Source organism: Typopeltis vanoorti, chromosome 10 (genome assembly GCF_054136105.1).
Source record: "Typopeltis vanoorti isolate ZY-2024b chromosome 10, IOZ_Tvanoo_1.0, whole genome shotgun sequence".
NCBI classification, from domain to species: Eukaryota; Metazoa; Arthropoda; class Arachnida; order Uropygi; family Thelyphonidae; genus Typopeltis; species Typopeltis vanoorti.
In genome coordinates this window covers 111,283,504-111,296,174 of record NC_143558.1, presented here as the reverse complement: position 1 = coordinate 111,296,174, position 12,671 = coordinate 111,283,504, and the positions used below count along the sequence as shown (strand labels likewise).

The following is a 12,671-nucleotide window of genomic DNA, read 5'->3' as shown; positions in this document are numbered from 1 at the left end:
AAAATATCTTGCTTTTCGTGTTCTGTGTTTCTGCTTTTCAGAAGCAATCAACCACGGCTGTTAATATTTACTAAATGTATATATATGTAGTGTAGTTTTTCTAATGCAAAGAGCTTCTCACTCTCTCACCTGTTAGGAGAATAACCAGTAGTAAGGCTGCTCGAATAGTGTGCGAGATTTTCATGCATGGTTCATCTGCCACTGTAAAACAGTAGACTTTGACCTAACCAGAAACTTTGTGTCCAAAATTGCCAATAGCCCCGTTTGAGTTGGAAAGGCTTGGAGGTGTGGGTTGCCTGCCACATATTAATTAAGGCAGGATGTTAATTATTAGAAAAAAAACTGATAAATCTTAATTCAATTACAGTCGGTCAATGTAGTGAAATACATATATACTGTGTGGCGGGGAGTAATTTTTTTAAACCATGCGTTCCATAGTCCTCCTTTATCTTGAATAATACCATAATCTGCCTGTTCGCGAATGATAATCTGTAAGATTTATGTCATTTATTTATAATAACTAACGTTCTCATAAGGCAAGCAACCCAGCCCTCTAAATGAAATGAAATTCATGACAATCTTGGACATAGTGAATTTCTGGTTAAGTCAAGAGTTCTGTTTCACAGTGACTGTCAGAAAAGATTCCGCTACTCTCAGAATATCTCTATTCAATGTAACTTGCCGATAGTGGCGCCATCTTTTTGACCCAGAAGAGTGGAGGAATACACTGGAACTTGGGGAGGAGAAATAACCTAAAACTTGGCATGCATTTCCTCAACAATATACATCCGTGAGCTGTGTTACTTAAATATAATTGGTGTAACAACGTAGTATTATTAATATCCCCCCCCCTCCCTCTCTCTCTCTCTCTCTCTCTCTCTCTTATAGCAAGGGTACTGCGCTCAAACTGCAAAGTTGGTTTAAGTTTTGAGGGAAAAGCTCTCAGTGGCAGGTGCTTATTATGTTGTCCCTATGGGGATTAAATGAAACAGATATATATTAACTCAAAGATTCTTCATCCCGTCTAATTTCCTGATCCGCCGTGAATTTAAAAGTGGATCCAGTTGTGCGATCACAAAACCTTGATCTTTTCTTTCCAACTCTGACCACCTAACAGGATGTGACGTGCTGTTGATGTGTAGATTGTGACATTTCTTAGAGTGCGAGGTTATTTTCTGGGGGAAAAAAAAGAACACAATATTCCCAATAATACTGCTTCGACATTTATCTAGTTTTCATTACTCTTTATTGGCAAAATAATAGAACATTAGTATATTCTATTCACTGTCATAACAATAATATCCAAGTTCAATTCATATACGTTTTATAGAAATTAAAATTCTCCAGTCTGCTTAGCTCAGTATTCATGTATCCGCTTTCCACCCATCAAGTTGCATGTACAAATCAGCCCATGGTTAAAGATGTTTGCGATTGTCTTTAGGTGGAATTTTATCTCCCCGTGTGCGACTATTTTCCGCACTTACTGGAGGTCCGAAACGGCTTAAAGTGCTATGTAAGATTATGTAAAAAATGTAATTAAGATTTTGAAGAAATCCAAAGCCTACCTACCTTACTGATGTCCTATAGGTCTACAGGTATTTCTTGTAGACCTATAGGATGTATGGGATTGGCAAACATTTAACATTTGTGAAGTAAAAGCTTCCCTTCCTGAGATTTAAACTCCCTATGACCATAACAGCAACAACCTGAAATACCTAAACCCTTGTAAAAATAATAAAACGCCTTGTTTTGTGTACAGCAAACATATCCGTGGATAATGCCGTGCTCTCCCTGAGAAAAAGTATGGCAGGCAGGAAACCGGAACATTCATTCATCGTTTGCTAAGGTATAGTAGGCTGTAATCCATACGAACATGCATTAGAGCACGTGAGCCACAACTTCAAACTACACATCCAATTGCCAGACATGGTTACCACATGGTGGCGAGGTTAAGTGGTGTCATATCCTGTTAGATAGAGTGAGCTCGGAAAAAGTTGCATACACATGGATAAGTGCTTGCTTTAAAGAAAGTATAATTTGGTGATAATGCAGAGAAGAAAGTGGTATAAAGTCAGAGGCAATTCTACGTGATGGCGTTTGATACTGAAAAAAGAAACTTTGTAGGGAGGGAATTAAAATTTTCCCACATGCCTATATCTTTTCTCTACATTTCTATTATATATGCACGATAATAGTAGCAAAACGTGGAACGAATGCATTGAGGACAGATGGAGAATGTAAGGATAGTTTTGAAATGGATTCTGGAAGGAAAGGACAAAACGTCTTGGCAAAGAATGACAAAAAATGCTGGCCAGATTGACGCAACTACAGAGGGAGCATAATTATGTTAAGAAAGGGATGGGATGGGATGGGATGGGATGGGATGGAAGTGAATCTTGGTCCTTTCTGCCACAGAATATAAAGAAGATAAATAAGCTGGTATAGGAAGAATATATACGTGTATGGAATGTGTGTATTCTGTTTAAAGATACATAAACAAAACTTAATTTATTACTAAGTGAATTCTTGATTACTTATATCAGGGCTATCCAACCTTAGGTAATCCGAAGGCCTCATTAGGAAAAAAAATTATCCGAGGGTCGCATCACAATGCATATCTAGTAATTTAGTGAACAGCAGCGACACAACCTCGAAAACTTAACAAACGAACAACACTAATTGCGCTCTCACGTTCTCCGTGAACGCCCGGAGCATGCGCGTTGAAGCAAAACAGTGTAAGAACGCTTCTTTGACACATCTAATATTTGAAAAACACGTGGGTATATAGTGATGTAATAACACCAAATGAAATTACCAACATAGAGATTATCGACTAGTGATAGAATTAAAATATCTAAGACGCATTCGATTCAGATTGTTATTGTAATTTTGCACTAGTGAAAATCAAAACTCACAGGCGGGCAACAGAAAATCGCACCGCGGGCCGCATGCGGCTCGTGGACAGTGCTTTGGACAGTCCTGACTTATATGGTTACTTTTGTTTTATTGCATACTTTTGTTCCCGTCAATAATCTTTCTTATTCATTTAGCACAAAAACTCCAAGTAATTCTATTAAATTATGGAATAAATATTCATTACCGACATTTATTTTCCAGGTTGATGTAATATTTATGTGCAGTGACATTTTTAATCGTAATAAATTAATGTTAATCTCATTCCATGTACTCTCAACTTTCCGTGCACCCACTGCTCTCTGTGCAAAAAACTTCACTCTTCCAGATGACCGCAATATCCTTGATCCTTCCTGTTCTTCTCTTCCAAAAATCACTCAAGTGTCCACTGGTATTTTTTAATAATCTACGAAAGATAGTAAAACTTACCACGCATCTAATACCATAGATAGGCTAACTCAGATAATCTGATTTTCATCTTCTGGAGAGTGCATGATACTTCTTAAAAAGCTACTTACCTCTAAGAAATAGGGTGTAGTCTCATGCTAAGCAACTAAATATGCTAGCTAAAGACTTACTCAGGTATCGATGGCACTGACTCGAAGCCATAACTTCTTCATTGAAGAAAGCAGTCTGTTCCTTCAACCAAAATTTCATCTGAAATTTATGTTTTTCCTGAAATATATTTCTGCAAAAATATTTCAAAGAAAGTGATACTGTATGGGAAGTGTTTTTTTTTTTTTTTAATCGAGCATCAAGTCTCTTAATATTGTAGCAAAAGGAACAGCTATACTAATCGTCAATCGTTTGAATATGCCTTTTATGGGTGGTTAAACAGCGTTTTTCGGTAAACGTTTCCGGAATTCAGTAACGGTTTTTTCCTGGTTATAAACACCTGGGTTAGAATATCGTCTAAGATGCATATAGTTTTCGCAGGCCTTTCCAACTGCAAGGTTAGGTGAGCTCTCATATGGAAATGAGATTGTTTTTCACCCAGACTCAGATTTTCCATCCTTCAAAAAAAAAAAAAAAAAAAAATGACAGAACGAGAGAACATACACGGGTTTGGCAACTGTACTTAACTAGAGGCAGAAATGACTGACACCTGACCTATCATAGCATTAATTAGATTTATACGAAGTTATTTATAGTTGGCTGTTAGTTTATTATTCAGCATAACCTATGTATGTCAACGTGTACTATTGTTATTCTTAGTGGACTTAATTCGATATGAATTAATTTTTTGAAGACAAGATGGTTAAATTACTAAACAAACATGACATCAAAGTAGTCTTTCTGCCGCTAGAAAAAATTTCAAGATTTCTATATCCTCCAAAACATCATCCTTTAAAAAAATCAGTTGTTTATAAAATGTATTGTTCTTGCGGCATCTGCTCCGTAGGACAGACAAGATCTGGGGAAATAAGCATGAACGAACACCAAAAGGATGTACAAAACAGAAGAGAACACAAATCAGATCTAGATTTTCATACCACTTCCACTGGCCACAATGTACTCTGGCAGAAAACAAACATGTCTTATATAGAAAAAAACTTACATAACGAAATTTAAAGAAGCTGCAAACATGCTTAGAATTCTAACACAATGCAATAAAAACCAAGGCTTAATTGTACACCAAGTTTGATCAGCTTTGATAAAAAATCTACCTCAGTCATACCTCGGACATTATGATCGTGAACAACAGAACGTGACATCATCCAATATTGTTTAAACTTAGCACTGCGTTGAATCTGCATTCTGATATTTTAATTTTATAAACAGTCAGGCGGCTACAACTGTATAGTATGAACTATTAATTTCTCTTTTTTGTTGTTTTAACTTTCAGTTACCTTTTACCCCTGAAGATGTAAGTCAAATGGCTTACGAAACTTGTCGGGTTTTATTTCTTTATTGTGCTTTTAGCTTAATAAAAAAAGTGTCGTCCAATTACCGGAATATGCCTTATGAATTATTTTGTTCAAAAGTTAAAGACAGGTACTCAGATCTTAAAGAATAGCTTAAGATTTGACGTCGTAAGCTATTCTTTAGGCTCGGTTTGTGCGATGGTTTCGTTAATCATCTCGGATTTTCGATATTTAAACATAAACAAACCTGCTATACTGCTAATGTTGTTTTTAAATTACACTAGAACTTTGCCCAAATTGATTATAAACCGGATTCAAACTTCAGCTGTCGATCATCTCAAACTGAATACATATCGGAGCTTGAACTAAATCACTGAACTTGAGTCAATGGGCGTATAAATTATACCCTATGGTTTGAATCTTGCGCTTGGATGTTGTAGGTGTTCTCTATTTTTACTGCCGTTATATGCGATGACGAAGGGAAAAATTGGAAATAGATTTCAAATCATGATGCTTTTAAATCGTTTGCAATTCTGGGAAGGCTCTCAAGAATGATCATACTTATTCGGCTGTCTCTGTTAAAAGGCTAGTCATTTTTATTTCATAAACTTTTACAGGGTCTTGAAATGAGAACTTCTTACAAGTCATTTATTTTCTGCCGTATACTACAGTTAACTACATGTAGTGCAAACACTTAGTCTAAAAATGACTTGAAGATATTCAAGTCAATTCTACAGAAATTTCACGCCATGATTCTGAAAACGTTGGAGCTGAACAACACAGACTGAGAGGAAGTTTTATTTTATTATTATGCAAAATTTATTGCTATATATTTCATATCATTTTCTTAGACAAGACAAAACATACTTCTTGATGCAGAAAATTTAATGTTTATTTTGGACACTGAGAAGGATCAACGCAATTTCCATACCGGTCTCTAACGTATCCGTGCTTGCAAAAGCATCCCTCCCTGCACAACGTTATACATGCATCTGGTGGTGTTTTGTAGTTTTCACAGGTTAAAGGACAGCTGGAACCACACTTGGTGTATTCTTCATTAAGGCGCTTACACTCAGTCGCTAGAAAAAAAAAAGAAAAGAAAAAAAAGAAAGCCTTACTTAACAGGCAATATGCATTCAATAATATATACAATTTAGTTTATTTTATTTCACAATAGTTTTATCGTTACTTTTATAAAAACTTACTCTATCCAATCAAAATATTATACCATAGCTGGAATTTGTCGTAGAACTACCGCTACGCATCGTAGGATGAACTTTATAAGACCTTTCAACGTTGCAGGAAGTACGAAGTTGCCAAAAATTGCTTCGTGTGATTCCTAGACGGAGATTTAAACGCCGTATCTTTGTCGATCCACTTAATCCTGGATGTTGTAGTAATTTAAATCAGGCGAATTCGGTTGCTATTGTAAGATCCAGCAGTCGCGTTGAACGAACCATTCTCGAATGATATCGCAACTTTACAAGGATTATCTTGCTGGAAAATTCCTCTTCCATCTACGAAGGCAGCGGTAACTGAATGAAGGTACTTGATCAGTCACAACGGGGAAGTATTTCATAGAATTCATTGTACTGCTATTGATCTCCAATGGTTTCTCAGAAAAACATCTCCAATATCATCAATGCTTCCTTCTGCCATTTAATGCGGCACCTTATGATGCAGCAGAAAATGGTAATCAATCAATGGAAAGTTTTATTTTCAGTTTGCAATTTGCTAATGATGTGTCTAACTCAAAATTTAGTTAATCGTCGATGATTAGACTTAAAGATCTTCGGGGGGGGGGAGACGGAGGAGGAGGGTGCGTTGGTTTGTGGTCTGGGAAATGGCACCATTCTTCCCCTGATTAAATACCATGGTTAGCCATACCACATTTTCTTCTATGAGCTTCTAGAAAACGGGACACCTACGTTCACAATAAGTATCAAATAGACTTGAGTGTCCACCATTACTGTATTCCTATCCAGTCTCGTTCTGCTCCCTGAATGCAGCTACAGCATTCCGTGAACAGCTAAAAATATTGCCATTTTACTGGATTCTGCCTTCATTCAAGTGGTAACTTGACAATTACGCTTTTTTCAAAGACCACCAGATTACGTCCCTTGTCCATGTCGATCAGTCACACTTCCAGTAGCGTGAGCTGCCTTTTCATAGTTGTGCTACCTGATGTGGCAGAATGGCCGATTGTAAAATAAAGACGGTTGTAATATTTCTAATGGACTGTACATAATATGTTCAGAAGTTTCGCGAAACTTGGATCGTGATTATCGGGAAACGGCCAACTGGGCGATGGCTAAGTGGGCGACGAAATAAAAGATCAAATATGCAATTCTATTCTGTTGATCTATTAGCAAGTAAAAATGAGTTGAAAGAACGGTATAAACATAAAATTTGAAAAACTCGCTTATAATTAATTACGAATTGTATGGAAATTATATTGAAATTTCTCATTGAATTACGAATTGTATAGAGTGTACAGTTATTTAGCGTTACTGCCTTTCATTGTGATGCGAGTGCTATCTGTTGTGCAGAATGGCCGATTGAAAAATAATAACGGTCATAATATTTCTAGTGGACTGTACATAATGTGTTCAGAAATTTCGCACATCTTCGATCGCTGGTTATCTTACTCTTCTGAGTAAGACTTTTTCAACTAACTTTTTTCTGTTTTATACATGAAAAACTGACTATATTTCCAATCATAGTTAAAACTACATGGATAAATGGGGTTTTTCTTTTAAAAAGCATTTCAAAAGGTTTCGTGCCCCTTACCAAAATGAGTACTCGCATTCTTAATGCCAGTGAGGCGGAAACTTTAAAATCGCATGACCGCTTTCTTTTCTCATGAATGCATATTTTGTACTTGAAACGTTTTTTTAAAAAAAAAGTGGAATTAGGAATTCGAAGATAATTATGAAAGTCTCAAGCTGTGCACAGGACTATTGTCGTACTACATGACTTTCAAATTGCTACTAATCTATGAACAATTTCCCCCTCAAAGTATGCTGTTAGCAGTCGAATATTATGAGATATTATTTGTCTTCTTGCATCGCTCGACCTAAGTCATGGTGTTTCCCACCCCCGTGCTCCTTTCTTGGCATATTGGCATCACACACGGTTTGCTAACCTTTTTCTCTTTTGTTCTTTTTGTGAACATTCTTTAGATTCTCTGAATATTCTTTAATGTTACAAATAGATTCCGTTTTTTATAACATGTTTGTTGCTCCGTCATTAACCTGTTTGCTCAACTAATTTTTTAAGAAGTAATTATGGTCTGTAGTATTTGATCTTAAGTACCTATGTTGAATTTCCTTCTTCTGCAATTTTTCTTAACTTCTTAAATATACTTGCATAAATCTCACGAGGAACACTTAGTAGAGAAATTCCTTTATACTTTTTCACTTTCAGTTCTATTTTTCGTTTCGAAAGTTCTTTCGAAAATGGAACTCCGGAATTCGACGTTGACCTCAATATGTCCTCAGATATGGAGGTCTAAAAATTTGACCTCCATATCTGAAGGTTTCTGGTCAAATAATGAATTAGATAAATGGGTAGTAAAGCATCTTCATACACATATGAAGATTATTTATTGCGACATTTCAGTTAATTGAAAATTTCCTGGAAACTTCTATATAAATAAGTTTTCCATGAAATGTCTCCCATCTTGAACTACATCACAATCTTTCATTTTATAAAATTAATTAATTCGTTGAACGTCTTCTTCTCTCTTCCATCATCTATGTGGTTGATGAGGCAGAATGAACTCTTTCCACTTCTGTCTGTTCCGGGAGAATCGGAACTATTCTGTCCAGTTTGGTGTCGCTTGTTGTGATTTGGTTTTCAGGTTCTCTTTTATTTTGTCTATCCATCTAATTCTGGCTCATCCTTTGGATCTTTTACCTTCCATCATCGCATTTAGGGCTTTAGATGGTAGTCTTTTTCAAGACTACCATCTAAATCCATTTCAGGTAGAACTGGTTCCACCAGTTCTACCTCATTCCCATTCTAGTCACATGGCCAAACCATCGCAGTCTTCTTTCTTGGATTTTGTCTATTATTGTTATTTCTTGTTCTAGTTGTTTCCTTATTTCTTCGTTTCTTAGTCGATCCAGCAGAGATACTCCAAGTAATCTTCTTAGCCAACCCATTTCAGTAACTAATATTTTTTTCTCTTCAGCCTTTTTGAGATTTCAGCATTCACTTCCATAGAGGAGTATTGGGAGGACCATTGTTTCATAGATTCTTACTTTTGTTACTTGTTTGATGTCTCCTGACTTCCATATTTTATTAAATCGTCCAAAAGTTTGGGATGCTTGACTGATTCGTCTGTTTATATCTTTTATAATTTCACCATCGTACTCAATAACTCCTCCAAGGTAAGTGAAGTTTTCTACCTGCTCTAGATTCTTACTATCAATGTCAATTTTCAGATTGGTGCTTCTTTTTCCTATTTGCATAATTTTTGTTTTGTCTATATTTATCTTTAATCCAGATTTTATACACTTCTCCTTTATTTTATCAGAAATTCGCTGTACATTTTCTTCTGTGCTTGCAAGTAATGCAATATCGTCTGCACATTTTAAATTTGTCACATTTTTCGTTGACCTCAGTAGTAGTTATTTGGCAATCACTTATACAAGCAAAGTATTTCGTAAAATGGATTAATAAACATTTTACAAAATAGAATTTAGGTAAATCACCTTAATCATGACTTACCTTTATCTGCCAAACAAGATGCAGACAGTAAAGCAACAGCGGCAAAGACAAGGACCACATTCATGACTAAGCCTTATCTAGAACACAAATCAGTATTAAAATTACTTCGTTGATTTTAATTAATATTGATACGTTGAAATAAAACATGAATCAGTTTCTTTAAGTATATCTAAATCTTTGTATTCTTTACAAAGATTCAGATATAATCTCTTTATATCTGAATATAAAGAGATTATATCTGTCTCTTTTGTTTTAAAATCTAACACCCAGAATACAAAGAAACAAAACGATTGTATACCGTCAAATGAGCAAATTACATAATCGCATTCAGGTTTACTTACACCATTACTTACCTTAGCCGAATTTAGATGAACTGCTTACGTAATTTACTTTTATAAGAGGTCTATTTGAAATATATAATATAATATAATAAAAAATTAAATGATCCTGAATAGCAATGAACAAAGCAAGAAGCAGTTATTTGGAATCGTTTGGCAAAAAAACTTAATTAAAAGCGAAAAGTTGAAGTAGATTTTATTAAATAGATACGCCAATAAAAATGTAATTATAACGAAAATATTTCATCGACTAGTCTTGAATTAAGTTAGAGCAGAAACCAATTCATTTACCCCGTTTGATAAATGTCAACCGAATATCATTAAGAGTTTAAAAATTAAAAACAATTAAAAATTTTAAAACAGCCTAATTTTTAATAATTTTAGTAATTATACGTTTATTTCATATCCCTGTTTAATTATATGCATAAAAAATCTTTTAGTTTATAGCAAGAAAGGAAGTAAGGGATTCATACCAAGAGAATTATCTTTCTTTTGCTATAAATCATTTGAAACAAGTAAAAAACTAACTAGCTATCACCTATTTATATTCCATTCCCTTGCAAAATCTACACGAGGTGTTTACTTAACGAGAGCTTTCAGTTAATGTAATTTCTAAGAAACCTTGCAGAAGTATTTCGTGAAAATTACAAAGGAAATCAAGTATTTATATGTAAACATTTCCTAGTTGACTTAAGTGGAAAAAGTCAATATATTTTCCGACAATTCCACTTTAATTTTTCAAGTTAATTCAAGCTTGATTGCAACTAACGTTATGCTTGAATATGTTAATTATTTTTTACATTCATCAATCCTAATGGAATTAGTCAGAGACATAAAATGTTCACAGATTACATCTCTTTCAATATTTCTGCACATTAAAATCTGAATAGTGGAAATATTTAAATATATATTTGCTGTACCATCCTTCACAGAATAAGCAACATGTGTTACAATCCATTACACAACCACATTCATCTAACATTTGTGATAACAATTTTGAAACCATTCAACTATTCTTAATATTCTGAAGTATTTTGTACATTGATTAACCACACTCAGATTCATATTTTAACATATTCAAATAAATGCTAAAAATTTTACTTTCAGACTGATTTGAACTAAGAGCACAAAGTTCCGGAGGAGACTATTTATCTTTTCTTTGAAGTAGATGACGCTAATGCGGATACATATAAATTAATGCAGAATAGAATTAGCTAGTGAACGTGAGATGATGCGTGAGTTTTTTGAATGTAAAGTTCCTTTCTCGTGCTCAATTTAAGAAGAGAATGTTTGCATCAGCAATTAATTCTGTTCACGCACGATTTCATCCCACAAGGTTAAGTGAACAGAATCGATTGCTGTTCACAGATCACAGGCGTAGCACGTACACTTTGCGCAGTATTAAAATGAATGTTCTTAGAATATTCAATTTATCTTCTAAGATATCCCGTTGTATTCTGTATATCAAATTTCTGTATAACTAAATTCCACAACGTCTTTCTTGGCAGTGACAAATTTTTAGTAATTTATGACGATCACCATAGAATCAGTAATAGTGTTAGCCCCAACATAAGTAACTTTTTTAGCCTAAAAGACCTGTAATAGTCCAAAGAGCATTCTAATGAAAAAATATTGTGTAATGAAAAATATAGCATACGGTTGCTATTGTATAGCCTTACAAAGAATGGTAGTTTCGTCTATTTAGCGGATTTCAAATCTACATTCTTAAAATTAATTAGTAAAAGATAACGAAAATTTAATCTCAACTCTGTATTACTTTTAAATATCCATTGCTACAAACCATACAACTTTTAAAACGATTATTATTCAAATTACTTGAGGCTGTTCTGAACCAGTCAAGTAATTCGAATCAAGTGTGTAGATTGTGGTTGCAATTAAGGATGGTTGATTTTTTTTTATTGGCAAAATACATTCCTTTGATTTTCTTTTGAAAGGGCACTTCTTGTTTCTTTTATCCAAAGATATCTATCGTGAGGAGATGTCTGAATAAACTAAATTTCTTATTTTCCAGTCCACTGAGTACTTCAAGATCACTCACTAGAAGTGCATTTTTGTTATCTTTTCTCTCCAACTTTTTTGTATAATTTAATTATTTTCTTGTAACATTCATTCCCATGTTGTTAATTACTTAATTTTCACCCCGTAACAAATTCAAGGATAATTATTCGTTCTAAATAAAAATAACTTTTCTATAAGACCATGCTACATACGGACATCCATTACTTTTTCTTAAGTCTGCTAATAGAAATCATGTTAACCCACATGCTACGCAACTTACCATATCAAATAAACAGTTAATAACTTACTTCTTTTATGAGGAACTGCCAAATCACCACCTTTTGTCTCCGAAGAATTAACAGTGGCTTGTATATTCTACTAAGTATATTCTACATACGTAGTAAGTGATTTCACAGTCGCTGATGTTTGTCTCTTATATAGTCGAAGAATAAACACAACTGCGCCCTTTGATTGCGCCGTAAGACAACAATGTGTCGACATGATTTTCGTGGAAGTAGGAATCTTCCCCTGGAGATTGAGAAGAATGTTGGCAAATACACACACACTGGTCAAACGTGTAAATTGGTGGATAGTTTCAACATTGCTGGAAACATGTTTTAATATGCAGAGAATGTTGCTCGAGTTAACTCCCCCCAACTAGAAAGAAATTGATTGCTGTTAACGAAGTATCTCAGACATCAGCTGCGAATCTGGTTTCACACTGCTGCAGAAAATCGTATACTTAGGGTTACATGAGTTGTTTCATGACTTTCTCTATAAATAGTTCACGGAGATTAAAGTT

The 12,671-nt window shown here is 34.6% G+C and overlaps 1 protein-coding gene across 1 annotated transcript; it reads right to left on the bottom strand.

Annotated features, from left to right (window-relative positions):
* Positions 1 to 5,573: 5,573 nt before the first annotated feature.
* LOC150102696 (venom peptide SjAPI-2-like) lies at positions 5,574 to 12,256 on the bottom strand. Its single transcript, XM_090399633.1, has 3 exons — positions 12,178 to 12,256; positions 9,513 to 9,589; positions 5,574 to 5,857 (listed from the first exon to the last, which is right to left on the bottom strand). The coding sequence occupies exons 2-3, from the start codon at positions 9,574 to 9,576 to the stop codon at positions 5,670 to 5,672; spliced, it is 252 nt and encodes an 83-aa protein (XP_090255759.1). The 5' UTR covers positions 9,577 to 9,589; positions 12,178 to 12,256; the 3' UTR covers positions 5,574 to 5,669.
* Between the last annotated feature and the right edge of the window lie 415 nt (positions 12,257 to 12,671).

What these genes read in the sequence shown, in the direction of transcription:
- LOC150102696 (XM_090399633.1), bottom strand. Translation starts at nt 9,576, where the DNA reads ATGAATGTGGTCCTTGTCTTTGCCGCTGTTGCTTTACTGTCTGCATCT. An exon ending in ATCTTGTTTGGCAGATAAAG is followed by an intron (nt 5,858 to 9,512) that starts GTAAGTCATGAT and finishes TTTTTTTTCTAG; the next exon opens with CGACTGAGTGTAAGCGCCTT.